Source organism: Triturus cristatus, chromosome 3_2 (genome assembly GCF_964204655.1).
Source record: "Triturus cristatus chromosome 3_2, aTriCri1.1, whole genome shotgun sequence".
Classification (NCBI taxonomy): domain Eukaryota; kingdom Metazoa; phylum Chordata; class Amphibia; order Caudata; family Salamandridae; genus Triturus; species Triturus cristatus.
In genome coordinates, this window is record NC_140584.1 from 1,068,182,668 (window position 1) to 1,068,204,559 (window position 21,892).

At 47.2% G+C, this 21,892-nt stretch overlaps 1 protein-coding gene across 1 annotated transcript in view; it reads left to right on the plus strand.

The window, feature by feature from the left end:
• The window catches only part of LOC146859134 (uncharacterized), a 2,052,335-nt gene that overhangs the window by 1,973,602 nt on the left and 56,841 nt on the right, over positions 1-21,892 (plus strand). The window contains exon 103 of the mRNA XM_085649806.1: positions 21,172-21,714. Coding sequence (XP_085505932.1) covers positions 21,172-21,714 — 543 coding nt within the window. The remainder of the gene's footprint in view (positions 1-21,171; positions 21,715-21,892) is intronic.

A 21,892-nucleotide genomic window follows, 5' to 3' on the forward strand; every position in this document is an offset into this window, starting at 1 on the left:
GGTGGCCCCCGGCCCTAGGCACCGCGCCGAAGCCAACCGACCACGCACGCAACTTGGGCTTCATCCTGGACTCCTCCCTATCGATGACCAGACAAGTCAACGCCGTCTCCTCATCCTGCTTCCACACCCTCCGCATGCTCCGCAAAATCTTCCGATGGATCCCGGCAGAAACCAGGAAGACGGTCACCCAGGCCCTCGTTACCAGCAGACTGGACTACGGAAACACCCTCTACGCCGGTACAACAGCCAAGCTTCAGAAAAGACTTCAGCGTATCCAGAACGCCTCCGCCCTACTCATCCTTGACGTCCCCCGACGCAGCCACATCTCGAGCCACCTGAGAGACCTGCACTGGCTCCCTGTCAACAAGAGGATCACGTTCAGACTCCTCACCCACGCACACAAATCCCTCCATGACATGGGCCCAAGGTACCTCAACGACCGCCTGACCTTCTACACGCCCACCCTCCAGCTACGATCCGCTAACCTCGCCGTCGTCCCACGCATCCAGAGGACCACCGCCGGAGGAAGATCCTTCTCCTACCTGGCGGCCAAGACATGGAACTCCCTGCCCATCCACCTGCGGCTGACCCAGGACCACCTCGCCTTCAGGAAACAACTCAAGACCTGGTTGTTCGAGCAGTAGCAGACCCCCTCCCCCACGCGCCTTGAGACCCTTCCGGGTGAGTAGCGCGCGATATAAATTCCTTGATTGATTGATTGATTGATTGATTGCTGGTCGTTTTCTATCAAGACAAATAGAGGCAGTTGAACAGAAACAAAAAATCCTTAAGCGGAAGCAGACAGGTCCTAGGGCTGATCTCCAGAGCCCACATAGTACATACATGTATAAGTATATAATAATTATATACTAAAGTATATACAAGAGGTATTGAATGCTCAACCTAAACACACAAAGGGGAAAGAAGGAGGATGAGAAAGACTTAAGTACTGTCACAAAGGGAAACGGCAGTAACCAGCAAGAGGAATAAATGAGTCAAGGGTGTCAGGTACTGGATTAAAGAGGCCTGGGGTGGTTTCAATTCTAGAGAGCCCTGGTATTCGGCCCAACGACATTTATTTAATAGGGCTTCCGAGCAGAGCTTTGGGCACCGGTACTCATTATTTTACAAATTAAGCACTGACGCATCTGAAAAATACTTTTCTTTCGACGATGCACACAGCACTCATCCCACTGTGGCACAGTGCTTTCCTATTCACATTCCACTCGCAGGCTCCCACACCCCGCGTGTGGAAGTTCTTCGGGCTCATGCTCTGACCAACCTGCTCCCTTAATGGACTGTAATGGAAGTGAAGTTCCTTGTGCGCTGCAGGGCTCGGGGTTTACTGCTCCGGTGTCCCGGTGGGAGAAACACTGAGCAGCTGAAGCACGAGGTAGGAAATGCGGACATTACCCAAGAGCATAGCTGCCAAGGTTTTAGATTGCTATGTGTGCATTTTCATAATTTCTGTGTAATTATGAGTGCCATTAGAACCACTATGAGTGACACTTTTCTAGCCAGCAAAATCAACCAATAAAAGATGAGGGAAATATCAGAAATCTGACCCATTTGAGGAACAAGAAACTCTATGATCTTAAAACTTCTGAAAATTCATGAGGTGGTTGAGTCATAATTACAATGAAATTATCAAAATATCATACATAGCAATCTGAAACCTTGGCAGATATGAAAGAGGGCGAGCATCACTTCACATGACATAGCATTGAAGACCATGCCCATACTTCTGTTCTTGACACAGAGTCTTGTTTACTTAAATATTTCATAAAAGTGATTGGAAGTATGTGTTTTATTCTATTGCTATTTTATTGCTTCTCTTGTACAATGCTGATCATATAATAAACTTGTGAATTTTGGTTGGCATAATGTATTGACTAATAAGAATAAAAAGGCAGAAGCAATGCCAATTAGACAAAAATAAAAGAAAAGGACCATGGTAAAACAAGGAGAATAAAACAAATCACTTTTACCAGGTGGTGTTTGTTGTCCAAGATGAGGCCATGCAAAAAATTAATGTGATGGGAAAAGGTTTTTCACTTTGAGTGAGGTAAAGCTGTCACTGCAGGGGCCACCTTATTCATAAGCGAATGCTGTAAGCAGGAAAGTAAGACTTGTGAAGTAACTACTAATATTAGCCTCAGATGTCACCACTAGGAAAAAAAACAAGCATTTGAAATGCAATAGGTCTCGCATTTACGCGAGTTGAAGCTATTGGCATTGTAAATGACAATGCCTTTTATTTATGTTTTAAAAATAAAAGGCAGTGTCATTTGCAATGTCAATAGCTCAAACTCGCGTAAATGCAAGAACTATTGCATTGCAAATGCTTGTTTTATCAATTGCTGACCTTGGCCCACAGCTGGAAGCAAGACTAGTGATGTGTACACTGGTAATGCAAGCAGCCGCTGCTTCCTGCATAGTATCTCGCTGCTTAGGCATTCCACTAATTTGAGTATAATTCCAAATAAAAGCTGCCAAAAAAGTGATTGTGGGCTCATTTTAAGAAAGACTGGTTCCGGCTAGGTTTGTGCTTTATACTTTAAAGCTATGGAATAGCACGTGTGCTGCCCTTACTCAGTTGTGTTCAGCCCATAGCAAGCCTCGGGGGTCTTACTTGGCATTCAAGCACAGAGCTCTCACTCACTGCAGAATCACCGACATCCGAGCATTACAAATGCACGCATGTTGACCTCGAAGCCCTGAAAACAAAGCGAGATATACATCAAAACACATTCCTAACACACCAAGGGGTGTGGGGGACTTGAACCTCATACAATAAAGCTTTTAACCATGTTTACATATTTCAAGCATCACCTTTTGTACACTGCTCTCGGTTTAAGGTTTCAAACGCTGACAGGGTAGGACAAAAACACACACTTAGTTCTATTTAAAAAGAAAATGTGGCTCCTCTGGCCCTTCTGTGAAAATCGCCTATTCAGAGCCTCTGCTGTTCTGACACAGGATACCGTCCTCTACCCGAGCAGTGCAGACAGGTCACTTACTGGAGCCAGTCGTAAACTCCCCCTTCCATCAGGCAGCATGGAGACTGATGCCAACGCTAATCCCCGTCACTTCTTCAAACCAGTGAGGCCAGGGGGCCATGGGGGCAAAGGTTAATGTTGACAATAGGGGGCCAACCAACAACCAAATACTGTGCTCCTCTCCAGAGAAAATGGAAGCGGCAATTAATGATTGGCCACTAGGGTGGTTGGGGGGAGGGCGCCAACAGTGCAAAACCAGCTAATATTGTGAATAGTAAGTCATTTGCAGCCGAAAAGCTAGGTCTGCGACCTAAACCAACTCCAGTCACATCTGCCGGATAACCACAAAATGAAGCACAAACAGACTGCCTAAACTGCGTCCTTTGCTTAATCCAGGGTATATCCAAACTCAAGAGAAGCGGCCGCGAAAGTGATCGCGATCAAACATCAAAGCGGCCCGCGCACATGCACTGTAGCTCTAGGCTGGCCTGGTAGCACTTTTTGGAGCCCTCTCAATAAGTCTCGCCAGACCAGCGCATGCGCTGGGTCAGGCGAGACCTAAAAAACGGACAGCTAGAAAGCAGGTCACATGGCTCCGCTAAGAATTAACACTAAAAGGAGCAAGGACTTGCGTTTATGCTGCAGAACCACCTAACTGGGTGTGAGAGGCCCTTGCACAGAGCCCAGCTGCCTCCGGGTCTATAGGGTACATTAATTAGAGTCAGCTGACTCCCGGACTCCGGCTGGAGCAGTTAGCAGTGTCATGACAGCATGGTGCTGGGCAAGCCTCCAGGAAGGCTGGGAGTTACACATAGCGGTCACAGCAAGCTGTATTATTTCAAAATGTAACACCAGTGAAGTGAGCAGTCCAGGGGTCTGGCGCACCACAGCTATACAATTCACTTACTTGAACGAGTCAATTAACTAAGAGAACTGCATGTACTCTGTAGCAAAGAGAAACCTTTTAAGTCATTTTAAAAACATGCTTACTGCATATTTGCTATGCTTTAGAACAAGCTGCGCATGGTTCACCCTGCAGCAGAGCCTCTCTTCCTCCTGCAGAGTACATCTTCTTTGCCCGTGCTGTGACCTGGGAAATGTCTGGGAGCCCCATGAGATTGTCACATACAGGAGACTGGTCGGGCCAGAAGAGACAGGGGACACGTTTGTACTCAGCAAGGAATGTTCGAGTACTTAAATCTTGGATTTTTTAAATTAAATCCTGGATGTTTATTTTCCAGTGTAAAAAACACTTAAGCCGCTCTTTTTAACGAATGGATAAACCTTTTCTCTTGAAGTAATATTATGATCGGAACAAGAGGACAATACTCCCTGGGGCGCACAATTAAAAATGTCAAATCAGTTTTTAAGTGTGTTGGATTGCTGAATTTTACTTAGCCCACATGTATGGAAAAAGAGAATTTCCATATTCTGCAGCGTACATTGAAATGATGGTTCTGAGATGGACAGTTTGATTGTCTTGAAAATAAATTGCTGTAAAGTAATTTTGTTTGGAGCTCTGCTGCCCTCTTGTGGGCTCTGTCGGCACTGACATTGGCGCGCCGAATAAGGGAAAGCCGGCGAGCATACATTTCTTTCGTCTAATTGCTGAACTGCGGATATTGTCTCATCTACAGGGTAGGTTATATAATGTTGTGACCCTAAAGCACTGCGTAAAACAGATTAGAGTAATACCAACAAGCAATGGCAATGCAATAGGACTCGCATTTACGTGAGACCTATTGCATTGCAAATAGCAATGCGTGCGGTCAAGGAGGCACGAGGGGGGGTGGCGGCGAAAAGGCATCGGACTGTGGGGGGGCACAGGAAGAAAGTAGTCTGTGCTGTGAAGGGGCTAGTAGCCGTGGAAGGACACACATGACTGGCATGGCATGACTAACAAGCTTAAAACCAATCAAAGGCAGCATTTAGAACCTAAGCCAATCAAGAAGATGGGCTGGAGAGTGGGCGGAGCTTCCACAAAGCTTCCACACTATAGTGTATACTGCATGCCTCGCAAAGCTGATGCAGCGCATTCGCGGTGCAACGCTAGGCGAGACCTAAGAAGAAGAAAGTAGTCTGTGCTGTGAAGGGGCTAGTAGCCGTAGAAGGACACAAATGACTGACATGGCTGTTATGGGGAGGGACTAACAAGCTTAAAACCAAACGGAAGGCAGCATTTAGAACCTAAGCCAATGAAGAAGATGGGCCGGAGAGTGGGTGAAGCTTCCACAAAGCTTCCACACTATAGTGTATACTGCAGGCCTCGCAAAGCGATGGCAGCGCATTCGCGCTGCAACGCTATGCGAGACCTAAAAAGGAATCCTTTTTGCACAGCACACATCCTGAGGTCATGTATTTTAATGTACCTTGAAATACATGGACTCATGATCTGCGCTGCACAGAAAAAGGAATCCTTATTGCACAACATGCATCCTGAGGTCATGTATTTTAATGTACTTTGAAATACATGAGCTCATGATCTGCAGTACACAGAAATAGGAATCCTATTTGCACAGCACAATTCCTGAGGTCATGTATTTTAATGTATCTTGAAATACATGAGCTCATGATCTTCGCTGCACAGAAAAAGAAATCCTATTTGCACAGCACAAATCCTGGGGTCATGTATTTTAATGTACCTTAAAATACATGAGCTCATGGTCTGCGCTGTACAGAAAAAGGAATACTATTTGCACAGCACAATTCCTGAGGTCATGTATTTGAATGTACCTTGAAATACATGAGCTCGTGATCTGCGCTGCAGAGACAAAGGAATCATTTTTTGTTCCGTTCACATCCTGAGCTGATGGTCCTCAAGGCTCATTGAAATACATTAGCTCAGGATGTGGCATACACAAACTCCTGAGTGCATGTATTTCAAAGCTGACAGTATCTTCTATTCCGGCCTCTTGGAATCAAGCATGCGCTGGCAGTAGCAGGCAGGTCTGAGGAGGGCCTGCATCACCAGCATTTGGTTGGGCCAAGATATGCTGGCATATGACAAGGGACGTCTTGCCCTTCAGTTCTCTGTCTTATTGTTTGGTGATGGAGACGCTGATAGTGAAAACCAGCCAGAAGCTCTCAAAATGCTGATACACAACCTACTGCAGAAGCATGCACCGTGTATATGTTCTCAGCGTGCACATGGCCCAACGTCACAGGGTCAAGAGTCTGGTGCTTGTTACTGCAGCCTCGTGACTATGCATTAGCGTATATCACAGAATTTAAATCTGTTAAAATTAAGTTTGTAAACATGACCTTTTTCCCACCACCAATGTCACACATATTCCCAGGTATGGGTATGAAAATGTAAGCAAGCGTTTGATTCCCATGCATATTCCTGCAAATGTTTAACATATTTAATCATTTGAAAAAATTAACTTTTTGTTCCTCCACAACTTACTCGCCTTTGAAGCACATTTACTCCTGCCTTTTACAAGATTACTCTTATGTGCATTTTTAGCTAGGTAAATGTCCTGCAAAAACGCTGATGCTCATTCTTTGTGAATTGCCAACCCCATGTCAGAATCCCTTTCCAACCCTAAAGTTAGTACTCTGGACAATCTGTGAGACCAGTGAACCTTCTGCAGCAGCTCCATTGTGGGCATAAATATCATTGGAACCTGATTCTGCGAACAAACATCGACATTTGCACTTTCAGATGACTTTTTCACACCCCTAACATCACCAAGGCCCAGTAGAAGAAACTCCGAGGATCTCTTCTGCTCAAGGAACAGTTTGAGAACCATGTTGTGACCCAATGAGTTTTACAAATATTCCATTATTTACTTACGGATTTTGCATATTGTGTCAGATGGCCCTATGCGCTGCCGTTCAGTGAAAGAATTGTGACAGGTGCATGTTACATTTGTATTTTGCAGGTAATACAGTATTTCTCTGCTCTATAGTGCACTACATTCAACATTGTGGGATTTTTTCGCCGACTTTGGAGTTTGTAAGCTGAATAATAGGGAGAGTGTGGGTTTCTCCCCCCATTGCCTGCTCCAGGTTTTCTTGGAGTTGTATTTGAGTTTGTTGCGGGCAAAATAGGTAACAAAGAACAATCCTTTAGTAATACGTAGGTTACCCCTATGTATGCACTTAATCCTGGCATACCTATTTAGGTGTGACTGCTCTAGCTTGTGGGAAAGGACTTAAACCAATGAAGTGCAGTTTCAAACTGCACTACATACTATTGTAGGAATGTTTGAAGTATCTGGTGGTCCTCTGTTTCATCAGTGGCCAACAGATCAAAGTGAATTATGCCTTTCTGGCTGTTCCATGTCTATGCCACGGGAGGGCCCAGCAGATATGCCCTCACTCTGATGCTCATATGGTTCTAAAGCCTGAATGGCAGGGTTAGATTTGGCCTTTTTAGATTCAATATGTGGGTCGTTGATACATTTCCTCTCTTTCTCTGTACCACCAATAATCTAGGGTATCTCTGGCGGTGGGTGGTACATCTTTTAGCGGATCTGGGGCACTGCACCACCCTGTGAGTGAGTGGGGCACTGAGCTGTGCTCTGATGCCCAAGTGAACAACTCAATTACTACTCTGACACAAACTATTATGCCTGGTTTCAATAGCAGGTTACTGTAGCTGTTTGGATTTCCAATGCTGTGTGCACTGGTTGGGTCATGCTTGTGGGTGGTAAGTGGAAAAGGAGACCTAGCTGGTGTGTTTTTGGTACTATGTATATTTCAGGCTGGAGTACTGTTTTAATCCCTCTTCCTTATTATTGAGCTGAAGGTCATGAGGTATTCACGCTACTGTTGAGACACAATCACTATCAGTCTTGTTAGTGGTGATGTGGCACAAAAATGTGTTGACGTAGAGCTATACTCATGCAGTACTGGTGCCTGGTAAAATTAAAAGGGAGTGGGATGAAACAACTTCACTGGCTTGAAGTTAGACCATTAATTACCAATCTTTTCCCATGGAGGAATTCATACAATACCTTTTCATGCCCAGAGTAATCTCTACATATCTGAAAGAGACACGTTAGTGATAAATTCCTTACCTTAGAATATCCCCAGGCGTCAGACTGGATCCGGAAAGTTTTCGTCAGGCGTACCCCTGCGCATCGGTAGGCGGCGTCGTACGGCTCCGCGTACGTCACTGGTGTCGTAGCCGCCGAGATGACGTCGTCGGAGCTACTTAGACGCGTGGCCTGCCACCGGAACATGTTGGTAGCGGACCCGCACAACGTGTGCCTCTTTTGCTTGGGGCACGCCCATGACCCCGAGGCATGCCCGATTGTCGGGCCATGACGCGGAAAGATTTGCGGGAGCGTTCCCAAAAGTTGTTAGAGGCTCGGCAATCGGTTCCACGCCGATTGAGGTCCCGCTCCCGTGGGAGGTCGAGGGACTAGTCACAGAGCCATCAGCATCGCTCGCTGGAATCGGGGACAGGTAGGTCACGGCGCCATAAAATGTCGAAGAAGTGACGTTGCTCTTCTTCTACCCCTCACCGGTCGCAGGACGCGTTGGAGGGGGCGGGCGGTCACTCCGACGCAGCTCTGTTGGAGCCTGCAGCCTACCCACCTTTTCCAGGCCCGCACATGACTTCAGATGAGGTGCAGGCCTTCGTGTCAGCCTTGCGCCATTTGTTTGCTCCATCGGGCCCCTCCAGAGCGCCTATGGGCCCCGCGGACCATCTGCCCCAGTGCCGCCACCTTTGGCCTCAGCTACACCGGCACCATACCGTGCGGCGCTGCCGGCTCCGGCCTCGGCGCCGGCTCCGGCATCAGCTGTGGCTCCGAGGCTGACGCCACAGGCGGCGAACCAGGGTTGGTCTCATATCCCCCGATTCCCTTTCTTGGCGGGGAGCTTGTCCCGTTTCCCCGAGCACCTCATCCTTACTGGCCTCCTCAACAACCGGTGGACAAAGGGGAGGACTGGGAGGGGTCTGAAGACCCTCTTGGAGCTCAATGCGAGGATGAGCCTGAATGGGAAGGCGACATGGAGGGTCCAGTGGAACTGGACTTCTCTCCACATCCTGGTACACTGTCCCCTTCTTCTGTGGCTAATGAGGAGTTTGGGACATTTTCAGTGGTGTTACGTAGGGCAGCTGAGGCTCTTACCCTCGCGCTCCCCTCTGTACCTATCATGACCAATCTGACCGAGGTACTGTAGCCACCGTCCTCCACCGTGCAGCCGCTGCTGCCCTTCAATGAGGCGCTTACTGACATCCTGGTGAGTATCTGGACCAAACCTAACTCAGGGGTCCCTGTAGATAAGGATGTGCACGCTTTCATCGCCCGGCGCCGGGCAACCCCAGCTTTCTCACACAACAACCGACGCCTGTGAGTCTGGTTGTCCAGGCTTCTGCCTCGCCGAGCACATTCCTTTCTGCTCCTCCGGACAAGGAATCTAGGAAACTGAAGCAGTTTGGGAAAAAGATTTTCACTTCTACCAGTTCCGGGTTGCGAGTGGTGAATACTGCGTGCCGCTATTCCCATTCTGCGTGGGACACTGTGGCACAGGTGCTGCCTCAGTGCCCTGTGGAAGCATGGGCGGTTCTCTCCCAGGCCCTTACTGAAGGGTGGGATGCTGCTAAATTTACTATCCATTGTGGGCTTGACACGGCCGATTCCCTCGGCAGGGCACATTCCACAACAGTGGCGCTCCACCGTTACGCTTGGCTCAGAACTACTGGCTTCTCCGGGGATGTCCAGAACACTTTGTTGGACATGCTCTTTGATGGCACTCGCCTCTTTGGTGACAAGGCGGATAGCACCCTGGAACGCTTTAAGGACTCTCGGGCTACGGCCCTGTCCTTGGATCTCGCCACCACGCATACTCCCTCGGGTTCCACTTTTCACTCCTTTCGAGGTCAGGGTCGAGGCGCCCAAGTGCGTTCCTTTCAGACCCGCAAGACTGCACAGCCGCAATCTCAGCGTAGCCGTGGATGTGGGACCGGCCGTGGTGGGTCCCGAGGGCAGTGGGCAGGTCAATCCACCACCGCCCCTGCTGCCGCTGCCTCAAAACTTTCCTAGTCTGGTGTTTCAGGCCCACCAGACGCCAGTGGGTGGCAGGATTCGCCATCACCTTCCCCACTGACGCACCGTCACCTCGGTGGGTTCTGCAAATAGTCGGAAGGGGCTACTCCCTACCCTTCGAGTCTACACCTCCAGCCATGCCACCTCAGTATCACTGCATGTCAGGGGATCACTTGGTACTTCTCCAGCAGGAAGTTGCGGTCAGCCAAGGGGGCCATCGAGCGCGTTCCGACGCCAGAAGTAGGTCGTGGTTGTTATTCCCACTACTTCCTGGTTCTAAAGAAGGACAGGGGCTTGCGTCCTATCTTAGACTTCCGGAACGTCAATTGCTTCCTCCGGAAGGAGAAGTTCAAGATGCTCATGCTTGCTCAGGTCTTGTCTGCCCTAGACCCGCAAGACTGGCTGATAGTGCTGGACTTGCAGGATGCTTACTTTCATATACCCATCCTGCCGGCCCACTGGCGTTACCTAAGGTTCACGGTAGGCCATGAGCATTTTCAGTTCACCGTGCTCCATTTTGGCCTTACCAGCGCCCCTTGGGTGTTCACGAAAGTGATGGCGGTGGTTGCAGCTCATCTGCGCAGATCAGGGGTTTCAGTCTTCCCCTATCTCGCCCCAGGCAGTCGTCTCCCACCTCCAGACTACAGCCGACCTCCTGCATTTGCTGGGGTTTTCCATCAACGTGCCAAAGTCGCACCTGATTCCCTCTCTGAAGCTCCTCTTCATCAGAGCGGTTCTGGATACGGCTCAGTTTCGGGTTTATCCTTTCGAACAGCGAGTCTGGGACATTCGGGCTATGATTCCGATCGTTCGGCCCTGGTCCTGGGTTTCGGTCAGGAAGACCCTGAGGCTGCTGGGCCTCATGGTCTCCTGCATCCTGCTGATAATCATGCCAGATGGCATATGCGGGCTTTGCAGTGGGACCTGAAGTTCCAGTGGACGCAGCATCGGGGAAACCTGTCAGACTACGTCCAGATCTCGGAGGGCACTGCACAGGACTTGCAGTGGTGGTTCACGAACCAGCGCTGGGTCAGCGGCAGATCCCTCTCCCTTCCCCAACCGGAGCACACAGTAGTGACGGACGTGTCCCTCCTGGAATGGGGCGGCCACATGGGAGAGGCGGAGATCAGAGGTCTCTGGTCTCCAGCGGAGTCCAAGCTCCATATCAATCTTTTGGCGCTCAGGGCGATCCTACTTGCACTGAAATGTATTTATTTATTATTTATTTATTTATCTTGTATAGCGCACAGATACCCCAACGGGGTGTCCCGGCGCTTGAGTGAGAACAGATACAATGCTAGCTATTGAGTGGAAATTAGCAGAAAAGAAAGGTTTTCAGGGCTCTCCGGAAGGGAAGTTCTTCCCGAATGATCCTAATAGACAAGGGTAAGTTGTTCCAGTGGGAGGCAGCACAGACTTGGAACGTTTTCCCCCCAGATCGAGCTTTTTTGACTCTAGGGGTAAAAAGAAGATGTTGAGAGCTCGACCGAAGTGAGCGAATGTTACTGTATGGACGAAGGCATGAGGATAAATGAGCAGAACCCTTCCCATTGATCGCGCGGTTGGCGTGGGTAAGAGCCTTAAATTCCGCCCTTTTATGAACTGGAAGCCAATGCAGCCTGAGTCGGTGGGGGGTGATATGTTCCCTAAGGGGAAGACCACAAACCAGACGGACAGCGGCGTTTTGAACTGTTTGGAGACGACGCTGAAGACCTCTGGATAACCCTAGATACAAGCCATTAGCATAATCAAGATGGGAAGTGATTAAGGCCTGCACGATCGTTTTTCTGGTTTGGTTAGGGATGAAATTGATACATTTTTTCATCATCCTCATTTTGGAGAAGCAGGCCATGGATACAGACTGGATTTGCTTCTGAAAAGAAAGGTTACTATCCCAAATGACTCCTAAGTTTTTGACAGAATCTTTAGGCAGGGGGGTGAACTCAAATTAAGAGGCCACCACAAGTTAGGGTCCAATGGAGAGGGCTGATGAAAAAATATAACTTCGGTTTTGCCAGCATTAAGCCGGAGGCAGTTGTTATCCATCCAGCTAGCGATATTCCGAAGGCAATTTTTTAGTGGGTCAAAGGTAGACTGAGAAGGGGAGTCATATGAGAACAGAAGCTGTATATCATCCGCATAAAATGTGGCCTGGATTCCAGATAGGGAGATGATCTCGGCCAGCGGGGAAAAATATACATTAAACAAAAGAGGGCTTAATGAAGAACCCTGAGGGACGCCCCACTTGAGGGGACGACTGCTTGAAGTAAAAGGGGGAGTGAATACAGCCTGTGTCCGATTGGACAAAAAGGAGGCAAGCCATTCCAAGGCCTTGCCCTGAATGCCTTTTGCCTGTAACCGATCAAGAAGGACAGGGTGAGAGACGGTGTCGAATGCTGCCGACAAGTCTAGCAGCACCAACACCGCTCTAGAGCCCTCGTCTAGTTTCCATCTGATGGCGTCAGCCATCTCCAAAAGGGCAGATTCGGTGCTATGACCCGACCTGAAGCCATGCTGGGAGATGTGGAAAGCGCCGGTCATCTCCAGGAAACCAGCCAGTTGACCTTGTACAAGTTTCTCCAGCACTTTAGCTGGGGCAGGGAGCAGAGAGATGGGGCGATAGTTAGCTGGTTCAGAGGGGTCTGCAGTTGCCTTTTTAATGATGGGAACCAGTCTAGCGTGTTTCCAGGAGTCTGGAAAAATACCTGTCTGAAGAGAGTCGTTCCAGATTTTGTTTAATAAAGGATTAAGCAGAGGAGCAAGGGATTTATACTGCTTCGCTGGCCAAGGGTCTAAGGGGGAACCAGATTTGCATTTGAGTAATTCTGCCAGTGACTGTTCTAAGGAGATCACCTCAAATTTAGAGAAGACCTTATCAGGATTAGAGCTGACTGGACATGATTTCGAATAGGAAGGGCTGATATTACAGGGGAAAGAGTTCTGAATGACAGCAATCTTGTCTTCAAAATAACTTGAAAGATTATCACAAAGGGCCTGGGAAACCAGTGGTTGGCGCTTGAGGGCCATGGGGTCAGTAAAGGCTCTGACAGTGTCAAAAATGACTCTGGATGATCCTTTAGCCCGGGTGATTTTCTCCTCAAGGTGGGATCTTTTATGATCAATGAGTTTCTTTCTATACTCCTTGAGGGAGGTTTTGTATTTAGATCTACTATCAGGAGAGTAAGACCGTCTCCAATTTCTCTCCAGCCGCTTGCAGATCGATTTGCAAATCCGGAGTTCCTCAGAATACCAAGGTGCAGAAGGAGTAGCACGGAGGGATTTGATAGATCTCATAGGAGCTAAAAGATCCAGAGCCGAGGTGACCCAATGGTTAAAACTGGCCACTCGAGAGTCCAGATCGTTAGACTCCACAGGGAAGGGCATGGAGAGATGAGGGGCCAAACTCTCAGGAGAGATCACCCTCCAATTCCGACCCTTAGTGTTGGACAGGGGTCTGGAGCGGTCCACCAGACGAGAGGAAATGGAGAAAGGGATCACAAAATGATCAGACCAAATAACAGGGGAGGGGTTGCCTAAAATAATGTCAATTAGATTAGTACAGATCAAATCCAGAGTGTGTCCACCCTTATGCGTAGGGCCGGAAACAATTTGCTTTAGACCGCCATCAGATAGAGTGGACAAAAAATTAGCGGCATTAGGTTCATTAATATTATCAGCGTGGAGATTGAAATCCCCCAAGAGGGTGAAATTGGCATAACGGAAGGATGCTTGTAAAGCAAAATCAATAAGGGTGCGGGAGATGAGAAATTTTAGATTTGGGGGGGCGGTAGACTAATAAGCCTGAATAGGTGAAGTTAGCGGCAAGTTTAATACAGAAAGGTAATGCCTCAATACACTCTATTTGAGGGTATGGGAAGGAGGAGATTGACTAGATAGATCTATATATAATGGCCACCCTTCCACCGGGGTGGGAATTCTGTCTGTTAGCACACAAGATTTTGTAGTCTGGCGGTATAGCAAGACAGAGGGCAGGATTGGAGTCAGCTCCCAACCAGGTTTCAGTGAGAAAAAGGATGTCCCACCTATTGTCCTCGAGCGATTGGGCTATGTCTAATGAATGTTTTACCAATGAGCGGCAATTAATTAATCCGGCTTTAATAGTGGTGTTCCTACCGGTCAAGAGTTGACGGTGTGAGGATTGACGAAGATGGCAAGTAGGGTGAGAAAAATTGTCTGTATGCCATGCGCAACAAGGTTTGAAAACAAGAAATGTCGAATCAATGAGCAGTGCTTGGAGTGCTTGTGTCCAAGAACAAGAATTTGAATTGAGGCGTACTAAGGTTTCCCTGTTGTAGGAGATGAAGCTGACGAGCTCCGGCGGCGATGGAATAGGGCATGGCGCAGCCGCGTCCAGGACGCGGACGGGCGCAGACGGGCAGGACTCTGGCACGACGCCGGCGCGAGTCAGGCGCGCCCGCTGAGCGCGTTCGCTGCGCGAAGTCATGACCTTCCCCTTTTATGCGCAACTAGAGCGCTCAGAGTCCGATCCACCCCCAAGATGGCCGCCGCGCTTCTGTGACCCGGGACCGACTCCACAGCGTCGCTACTCAGCTGCGAGTGGGCGCCGGGCAATGGGAAACGGGAGGACACAGAAGGTAAGGAGAGCTGCCTTGTGCAATAAAAAGCTTAATGCCAGCAAAGGTAAAAAGCCAAATCGGCAAGTAGTGCAAATAGTCGCAATAGCAGCAGATGAAAATACACAGCAAGAGCTAAGCCCACAGCCTCCCGGCTTCCGCCTCAGGAGGAATACACGCAATCACACAGAAGGGCGCAAGAGATCTGGGCCCCCTTTTATGCGCAACTAGAGCGCTCAGAGTCTGATCCACCCCCAAGATGGCCGCCGCGCTTCTGTGACCCGGGACCGACTCCACAGCGTCGCTACTCAGCTGCGAGTGGGCGCCGGGCAACGGGAAACGGGAGGACACAGAAGGTAAGGAGAGCTGCCTTGTGCAATAAAAAGCTTAATGCCAGCAAAGGTTAAAAAGCCAAATCGGCAAGTAGTGCAAATAGTCGCAATAGCAGCAGATGAAAATACACAGCAAGAGCTAAGCTCACAGCCTCCCGTCTTCCGCCTCAGGAGGAATACACGCAATCACACAACATTCCTTCCCTCTGTCAAGGGGAGAGTAGTGCAGGTGTTCACAGACAACACCACTGCCATGTGGTACTGCAACAAACAGGGCAGAGTGGGGTCGTGGACCCTATGTCAGGAAGCTCTACGTCTCTGGGCGTGGCTGGAACGTCAAGGCATTTCCTTGGTGGTTCAACACCTGGCAGGTACACTGAACGCCAGGGCGGACAAACTCAGCCGCAGGTGCATGTTGGATCACGAATTGCGTCTTCACTCCGAGGTGGTGCAAGGTCTCTTTCAGCAGTGGGGAGAACCAGTGGGGAGAACCTTGGTTAGATCTATTCGCCACTGAAGAGAATGCGCAATGTCAGCAAGTTCTGCGCGTTGGAGTTTCCAAGGCGGCAATCGCTCGGAGCCGCTTTTCATCGCGAGTGGAGTTGCGGTCTATTGTACGCCTTTCTGCCTATACCACTTCTGCCCAGAGTGCTGAAGAAGATCAGACGCGACTGGGCCCAAGTCATTCTTGTGGCGCCGGACTGGGCTTGAAGAGTTTGGTATCCCGAGCTACTCAGTATGAGCATAGATCCCCTGATCCGCCTCTTCAGGAGGATCTCCTGTCGCAGCAACAGGGGACGGTCCTCCACCCGAACCTGTCCAGCCTCCACCTCCTTGTGTGGAGATTGAGCGGCGACAGCTGATTCCATTTGACTTGCCTCCTGAAGTCTGTAATGTAATTCTGGCAGCCAGGCGTCCCTCCACTAAAACAATATACACCTGTCGGTGGAAAGTATTTGTGGCATGGTGCACAACGAAAGCTGTAGATCCTCTTGCTGCCCCTCTTTCTGAGGTCCTATTGTTCCTACTTTCTTTAGCCCATCAGAGCTCTGTTCTGGGCACTATCAAGGGCTACCTTTCTGCTCTTTCAGCCTTTCTTAGGCTGCCTGATCAGCCCTCTCTTTTCAAGTCCCCTGTTGTCAATAGATTTCTCAAAGGCCTTGCTCACCTTTTCCCTCCTATTCCTTTTGTAATGCCTCAATGGGACTTGAACTTGGTTCTCACATACTTGATGTGCGCTCCCTTTGAACCTCTTCATAACTGACCTTTGCGGTTATTAACCTTGAAAACTGTCTTCCTGGTGGCCATCACCTCCGCTCGGCGGGTGAGTGCTCCAGGTTCTTTCCTGTAAACCTCCTTTCCTGGCGATTCTTTCGGACAAGGTTGTGCTTCGGCCACGTCCTTCCTTTCTATCAAAAGTAGTTTCTGACTTTCATCTCGGGCAAACTGTCACTCTGCCCACTTTCTTTCCGCCTCCGCACCTTTCAAGAGAAGAGGAGAGGCTCCACCGTCTGGACCCAAAACGTGCACTTTCATTCTATCTCAGCGGCACACAACAGTTCCGGGTGGATGACCAGCTCTTTGTTGGCTATGTGGGTGCCAAGAAAGGTCAGCCTGTGCATAAGCGGACTATCTCCCGATGGGTTGTCTTGTGCATTAAAGCTTGTTACTCTCTGGCTAAAAAGGAACCTCTGGTGGGGCTACGCGCCCATTCTACCAGGGCGACAGCAGCTACTAGAGCATTGGGACGCGGTGTCCCCCTCAAGACATCTGTCAGGCGGCCACTTGGGCCTCGTTGCATACTTTCACTAAGCACTAGTGCCTTGACAGTCAGGTCCTGAGAGACGGCTTCATTTGCCATTCAGTTCTCTGTGACTTCGTGGTGTAATTTCACTTTGCAGTCCCACCACCGGGGTTGGTATTGCTTGGGTATGTATTCTAAGGTAAGGAATCTATCACTAACGTGTCTCTTTCAGATGCACAAGTTACTTACTTGTGTAACGCTATATCTGTAAGAGACATTAGTTAGTGATAGATTCCTTACCACCCGCCCATCCTCCCCATTCTGCGAACTGTTCTCTAGGGTTCAGGTCATCCCTTTCAGGGCCCTAGTTCTATTGCACCAGTTGTCGGTCTCTGGAATCGCTCTGCGCTCCTGGTGCGGAAACGTTGTGTACAGAACTGACGTCAGCGCGCGTGGGCACGTCTAAGTAGCTCCGACGACGTCATCTTGGCGGCTACGACGCCAGTGACGTACGTGGAGCTGTACGACGATGCCTACCGACGCACAGGGGTACGGCTGACGAAAACATTCCGGATCCAGTCTGACGCCTGGGGATATTCTAAGGTAAGGAATCTATCACTAACTAATGTCTCTTACAGATATATCGTTACACAAGTAAGTAACTTGTGCGTTAAACCTTTCCAGACCAGAAAAGGTTGATAGCGGGCGGACAATTCAATTAACTGTTACAATATTGTCAAGAAAATGTATTTGTAAAGAGATCCTACATATCTACAAAATAGTAAATTACCATGATGCACACTCTACGCCACTTGGGATTTCACTCCTGAAAATAGTATCATTATTAATGAGATCCACAGAGTTTCACTGTTTACTCAAGACTGAGTTGCATACCCAGAAATCACTATTAAGTAGAAAAAAATAACCTGCTTGAACAATCGGGTAGCGTAGAGATCAAAAGACTAGAAAGGTGGACATTTCTGGGAATCAGACAGCAGTCAATAGAGGCTGTTAGAACATGACCTGCAGCAGAAATGGACACCTCTACTAGGAAGAACGTTTGCTGCACTGCTCTTTTTCCTACTGGGGTCACAGGACTTGCCCTTCTGTAACTATCAGTGAGGCTTCTCTATAATAATCTGATATTAACACAGACATAATACTGATAAGTATAACACTAAGTACAAACTGACCAAAACACAAATACAAAGGGACAGGTGGTAGGGCATGAAGCTCCTCCAGTATTGCCAATTGCCAGACAAATAATCCTCCAGTATTTTGAGGGCTGTTTGTATTTCTTTGCTATATTTCAAGAATATTCTTTCAAAATGTATTGTCTATTATTCCGCAGTTTCTCGATAAACCCATGACGGAGGTGCTGAGAACCCTATGGTTCGTGGACTCCAGATCAGTGTTCCCAACAGTTCACAGTACTGCACATTCATTTTCTAAGATCTGTGAATATCTAGAAAACACTGTGAGATCCAATGTGGTATTTTTAGTAAGAAGACAATCATATTTTCATGCCTGTAGTGGTAACCTTCTTCAATTTAATAGTTGAGCAACTTCCACTTTGTGTTAACCTATGAGTAAGTAGACGATAGAGAGCATTTTTGGATGGAGATTCAAATAAGTATGGGCTTCTCGTGTAGGGAAACCAATGCAGCTTAGTTCAAGGCGTAATGTTTAAGTTAAACTCCTGGCTCTGTCTACCTATATTTAATAAAAGAGAAAAAACAGGAAGCAAACTCCTTCCCCACACTAGGTGCCATGCTGCATCATAGAGATACTCCTTCACAGTAGCTCTCGTGGCTCAGTGGGTTCATCCAGAGCTTTTTGTTCTGAGCAGGTTTTGGGGGGTTCTGAAGAGATGTTAAATTGTATTGAATGGAGGAGTTAAATAGCTTCACTAAGTGTATCTTCTTCCTCATCCATGATTAAAAGAACTTGAAAATGGGATGTTAAGTGAATTCAATTAAGGCAGCTACTTTATCTTACCTGCGGTCAGGCCTTGACCATCTTAACTATGGTCAAGGTGTGACCATAGGTAAGATGTGGGAGGTGCCTTAATTCACCTTACTCCACGTCTCCAAGTCCTTTTAATCTCCTGCATTCTGTATTTGTTATGTCAGGTAGCCGGACCTGTGCCTGCTAAAAAACAATCTCCTTTGGCTTCCTCAGTATTAATATAGCATTTCTGGATGCTTTAATGGGCAAACATATTACAATTATCAGTCAGTCAGTCAGTCAGTCAGTCAGAAAACTTTATTTCGGCTGTCAGCCATAAAAGTTCATACATCACAATTCTTTAAAACATGAATATAATAAAAAGATACAACATTAAAAGTGTGGATAAAAAGGCATGTAAGCATACACTTAGACCAAAACAGCAAATTTATCACTATGTTTAAAAGGAAATAGTACAGAGATATACCTTATCGTGGTATTAAGCGTTTTCTAACTAACCACATTGAAAATAAAAATTTCGCTATCGCTGTGACGAATAAAAGGGATGGGTCATACTTCAACAGCCTGAACAAATCTCTATAATTCCTAACCCCCAAGTTTTTAGCCAGCTGGATAATCCATTTTCTACGGGGGATTTTGTAGGCTGTACAGAAGATTATGACGTGAACCTCTGTCTCTTCACCAACACCGCACCCAGGACAAGGCTGTCTACTAAAACCAACCCACTTGCTTGTTCTGCAAAAGAGGGGGAGTGATCCATGTCTAAATTGCATGTATAATTTCTTGGCGGTTAGCGGGTGAATCAAGTCTAGTGCAGGCTCAAAACTATATCCGATTTTCACCTCGAGAAATGCCGAGGTCAGATTAGTTCTATTCTCTGTGCGTAGGACCTGCATCAAATTATGTTCCTCCAAGGCTTTAGCCAGAATCATTTTTGGGAGGGTAGGGCATAACTCCTCAGGTGTGTGCCAGAGGTCTTCTCTCCCGATTGCCCTCAAAGATTTTTTTACATAGGCTAGCCACGGGATGGCACCTGCCTTTGGGAGCAACAAAATAGATTTCAATTCCTCCTGAAAGTTGACAAGTTCAGGAGTGCTCCATAGTCTATGCCAGTACATGACCGGACGTGAGGCTACCAGGTCAGCAATTGGGTGTATGCCCAGATCCATCCTGAGAGGCTGCATGGGGGTACTCGTGGGTAGTGCCAATAATTGTCTGATAAAATGATTTTCTGACTTGGTTAAAATCTCGACCATATTATGGCCCCAAAGTTCAGCACCATATGACACCACCCCTCTCGCCTGGGCCTTGTATACATCTACTAATGGGCTGATTAGCTTTAATGGACTATCTTTATGCATCTTTAGGATGCCCCCTGTTATCTGTGTAAATTTAAGTTTAATAAACGAGAAAAAACAGGAAGCAAACTCCTTCCCCACAATAGGTGCCATGCTGCATCATAGAGATACTCCTTCACAGTAGCTCTCGTGGCTCAGTGGGTTCATCCAGAGCTTTTTGTTCTGAGCAGGTTTTGGGGGGTTCTGAAGAGATGTTAAATTGTATTGAATGGAGGAGTTAAATAGCTTCACTAAGTGTATCTTCTTCCTCATCCATGATTAAAAGAACTTGAAAATGGGATGTTAAGTGAATTCAATTAAGGCAGCTACTTTATCTTACCTGCGGTCAGGCCTTGACCATCTTAACTATGGTCAAGGTGTGACCATAGGTAAGATGTGGAAGGTGCCTTAATTCACCTTACTCCACGTCTCCAAGTCCTTTTAATCTCCTGCATTCTGTATTTGTTATGTCAGGTAGCCGGACCTGTGCCTGCTAAAAAACAATCTCCTTTGGCTTCCTCAGTATTAATACAGCATTTCTGGATGCTTTAATGGGCAAACATATTACAATTATAATAAAAAATAATGCTGTGTCAGAAAAATGTAACAGGAAAGGCATGAAGACCTTTCATGCCACGATAATAGAGTAGGATTAGCCCATTAGAAAATGATCCGTTTTTTTTGTTTGCCTCAACTGTTTAACAGAAATGAATGGCTCTGTGAGGTGCTCTTAGATGAGGCAAAATATTGGTACTTTACAGTGATTCAAAAAAATGTCAATTGAAATTGATTACATATTTCAAGGTGCAACTAGGCAGTAGCAACACATAACGTACAAAAATATAGGAGAGAAATATGTCTGGCATAAGTTACATGGATGAATGGTGGAAGCGCAATGCTGTGACTAACAATATGATAGAGCCACCACCTGTCTACAACCCTAACAAAGACATTCATTCATAATAAAGTGCATGCAAACACTGCACAAGTACTGGGATGTGGTTTATTGAGTTACTGACCTGGTCAGAAGGAATACCATAGACAGTTTGTACACAAGCATTAGTGTGGTGCCAGCATGACTATTTCAGACTCCCACACAGTTTGGTAAACTGATACAAAATATTTGCATTTATGAAAACTTCAACAACTGGGTGAATCCAAATTTCTAATTCCAAATTGTACTTTTTTATAGACTTACATGAAATGGATACAACTAGTGCAAATGAAAAAACGAAATTTCAGGCAGACCATCTTGACGGTAATGTTGATCTTTTGGAAGACCATCAACACAGTGAGGTTCAGGGTGATGTCGTGTTGCCTCCTCTGCCGATGGTTGCAGAGTCAACAAGTCCAGAAGGAGAACAAGAAGATATTATAAGACAAACATCTTTTTCAAGACAAAAATCCCATCAGACTACTAATGTCCTACGAGTGGAGGATCATCTTAAAGGCAGAACTCTTGACAACAAATTAGAAACACAGCAAGACCTCCCTCTGCAGAGTGACAAACATACGGACTCTGTTAGACAACATGAGCCTCCTGTTGACAGCAATAGTTCCAGTGATGAAACGGCTATTGGTAATAATTTTGATAACGATGGTGTTGAAAATTTGGACACGGCAATCAACAACAACAATGCTAATCCCAGTAGTCATGCAAGCAGAGACGATGATAAACATGCGATTACGGATAGTAGAAATACAGATGATTATGGTGGAGTTTATGATAATGAAGGTGAGGTTAAAATTAACAAGATGTTGGTGATCATGGTCCTATTGCTGATGATGAAAATTGTTCTGAAAGTTATCCACGTCCTAGGTGCCAGTTATTGCGTTATAGCAGTGTGTTGAGTCATTTTACAGAATATTTGTACTCAGTCGGGTACAATATGATATTAAACTGCAGATAGGGA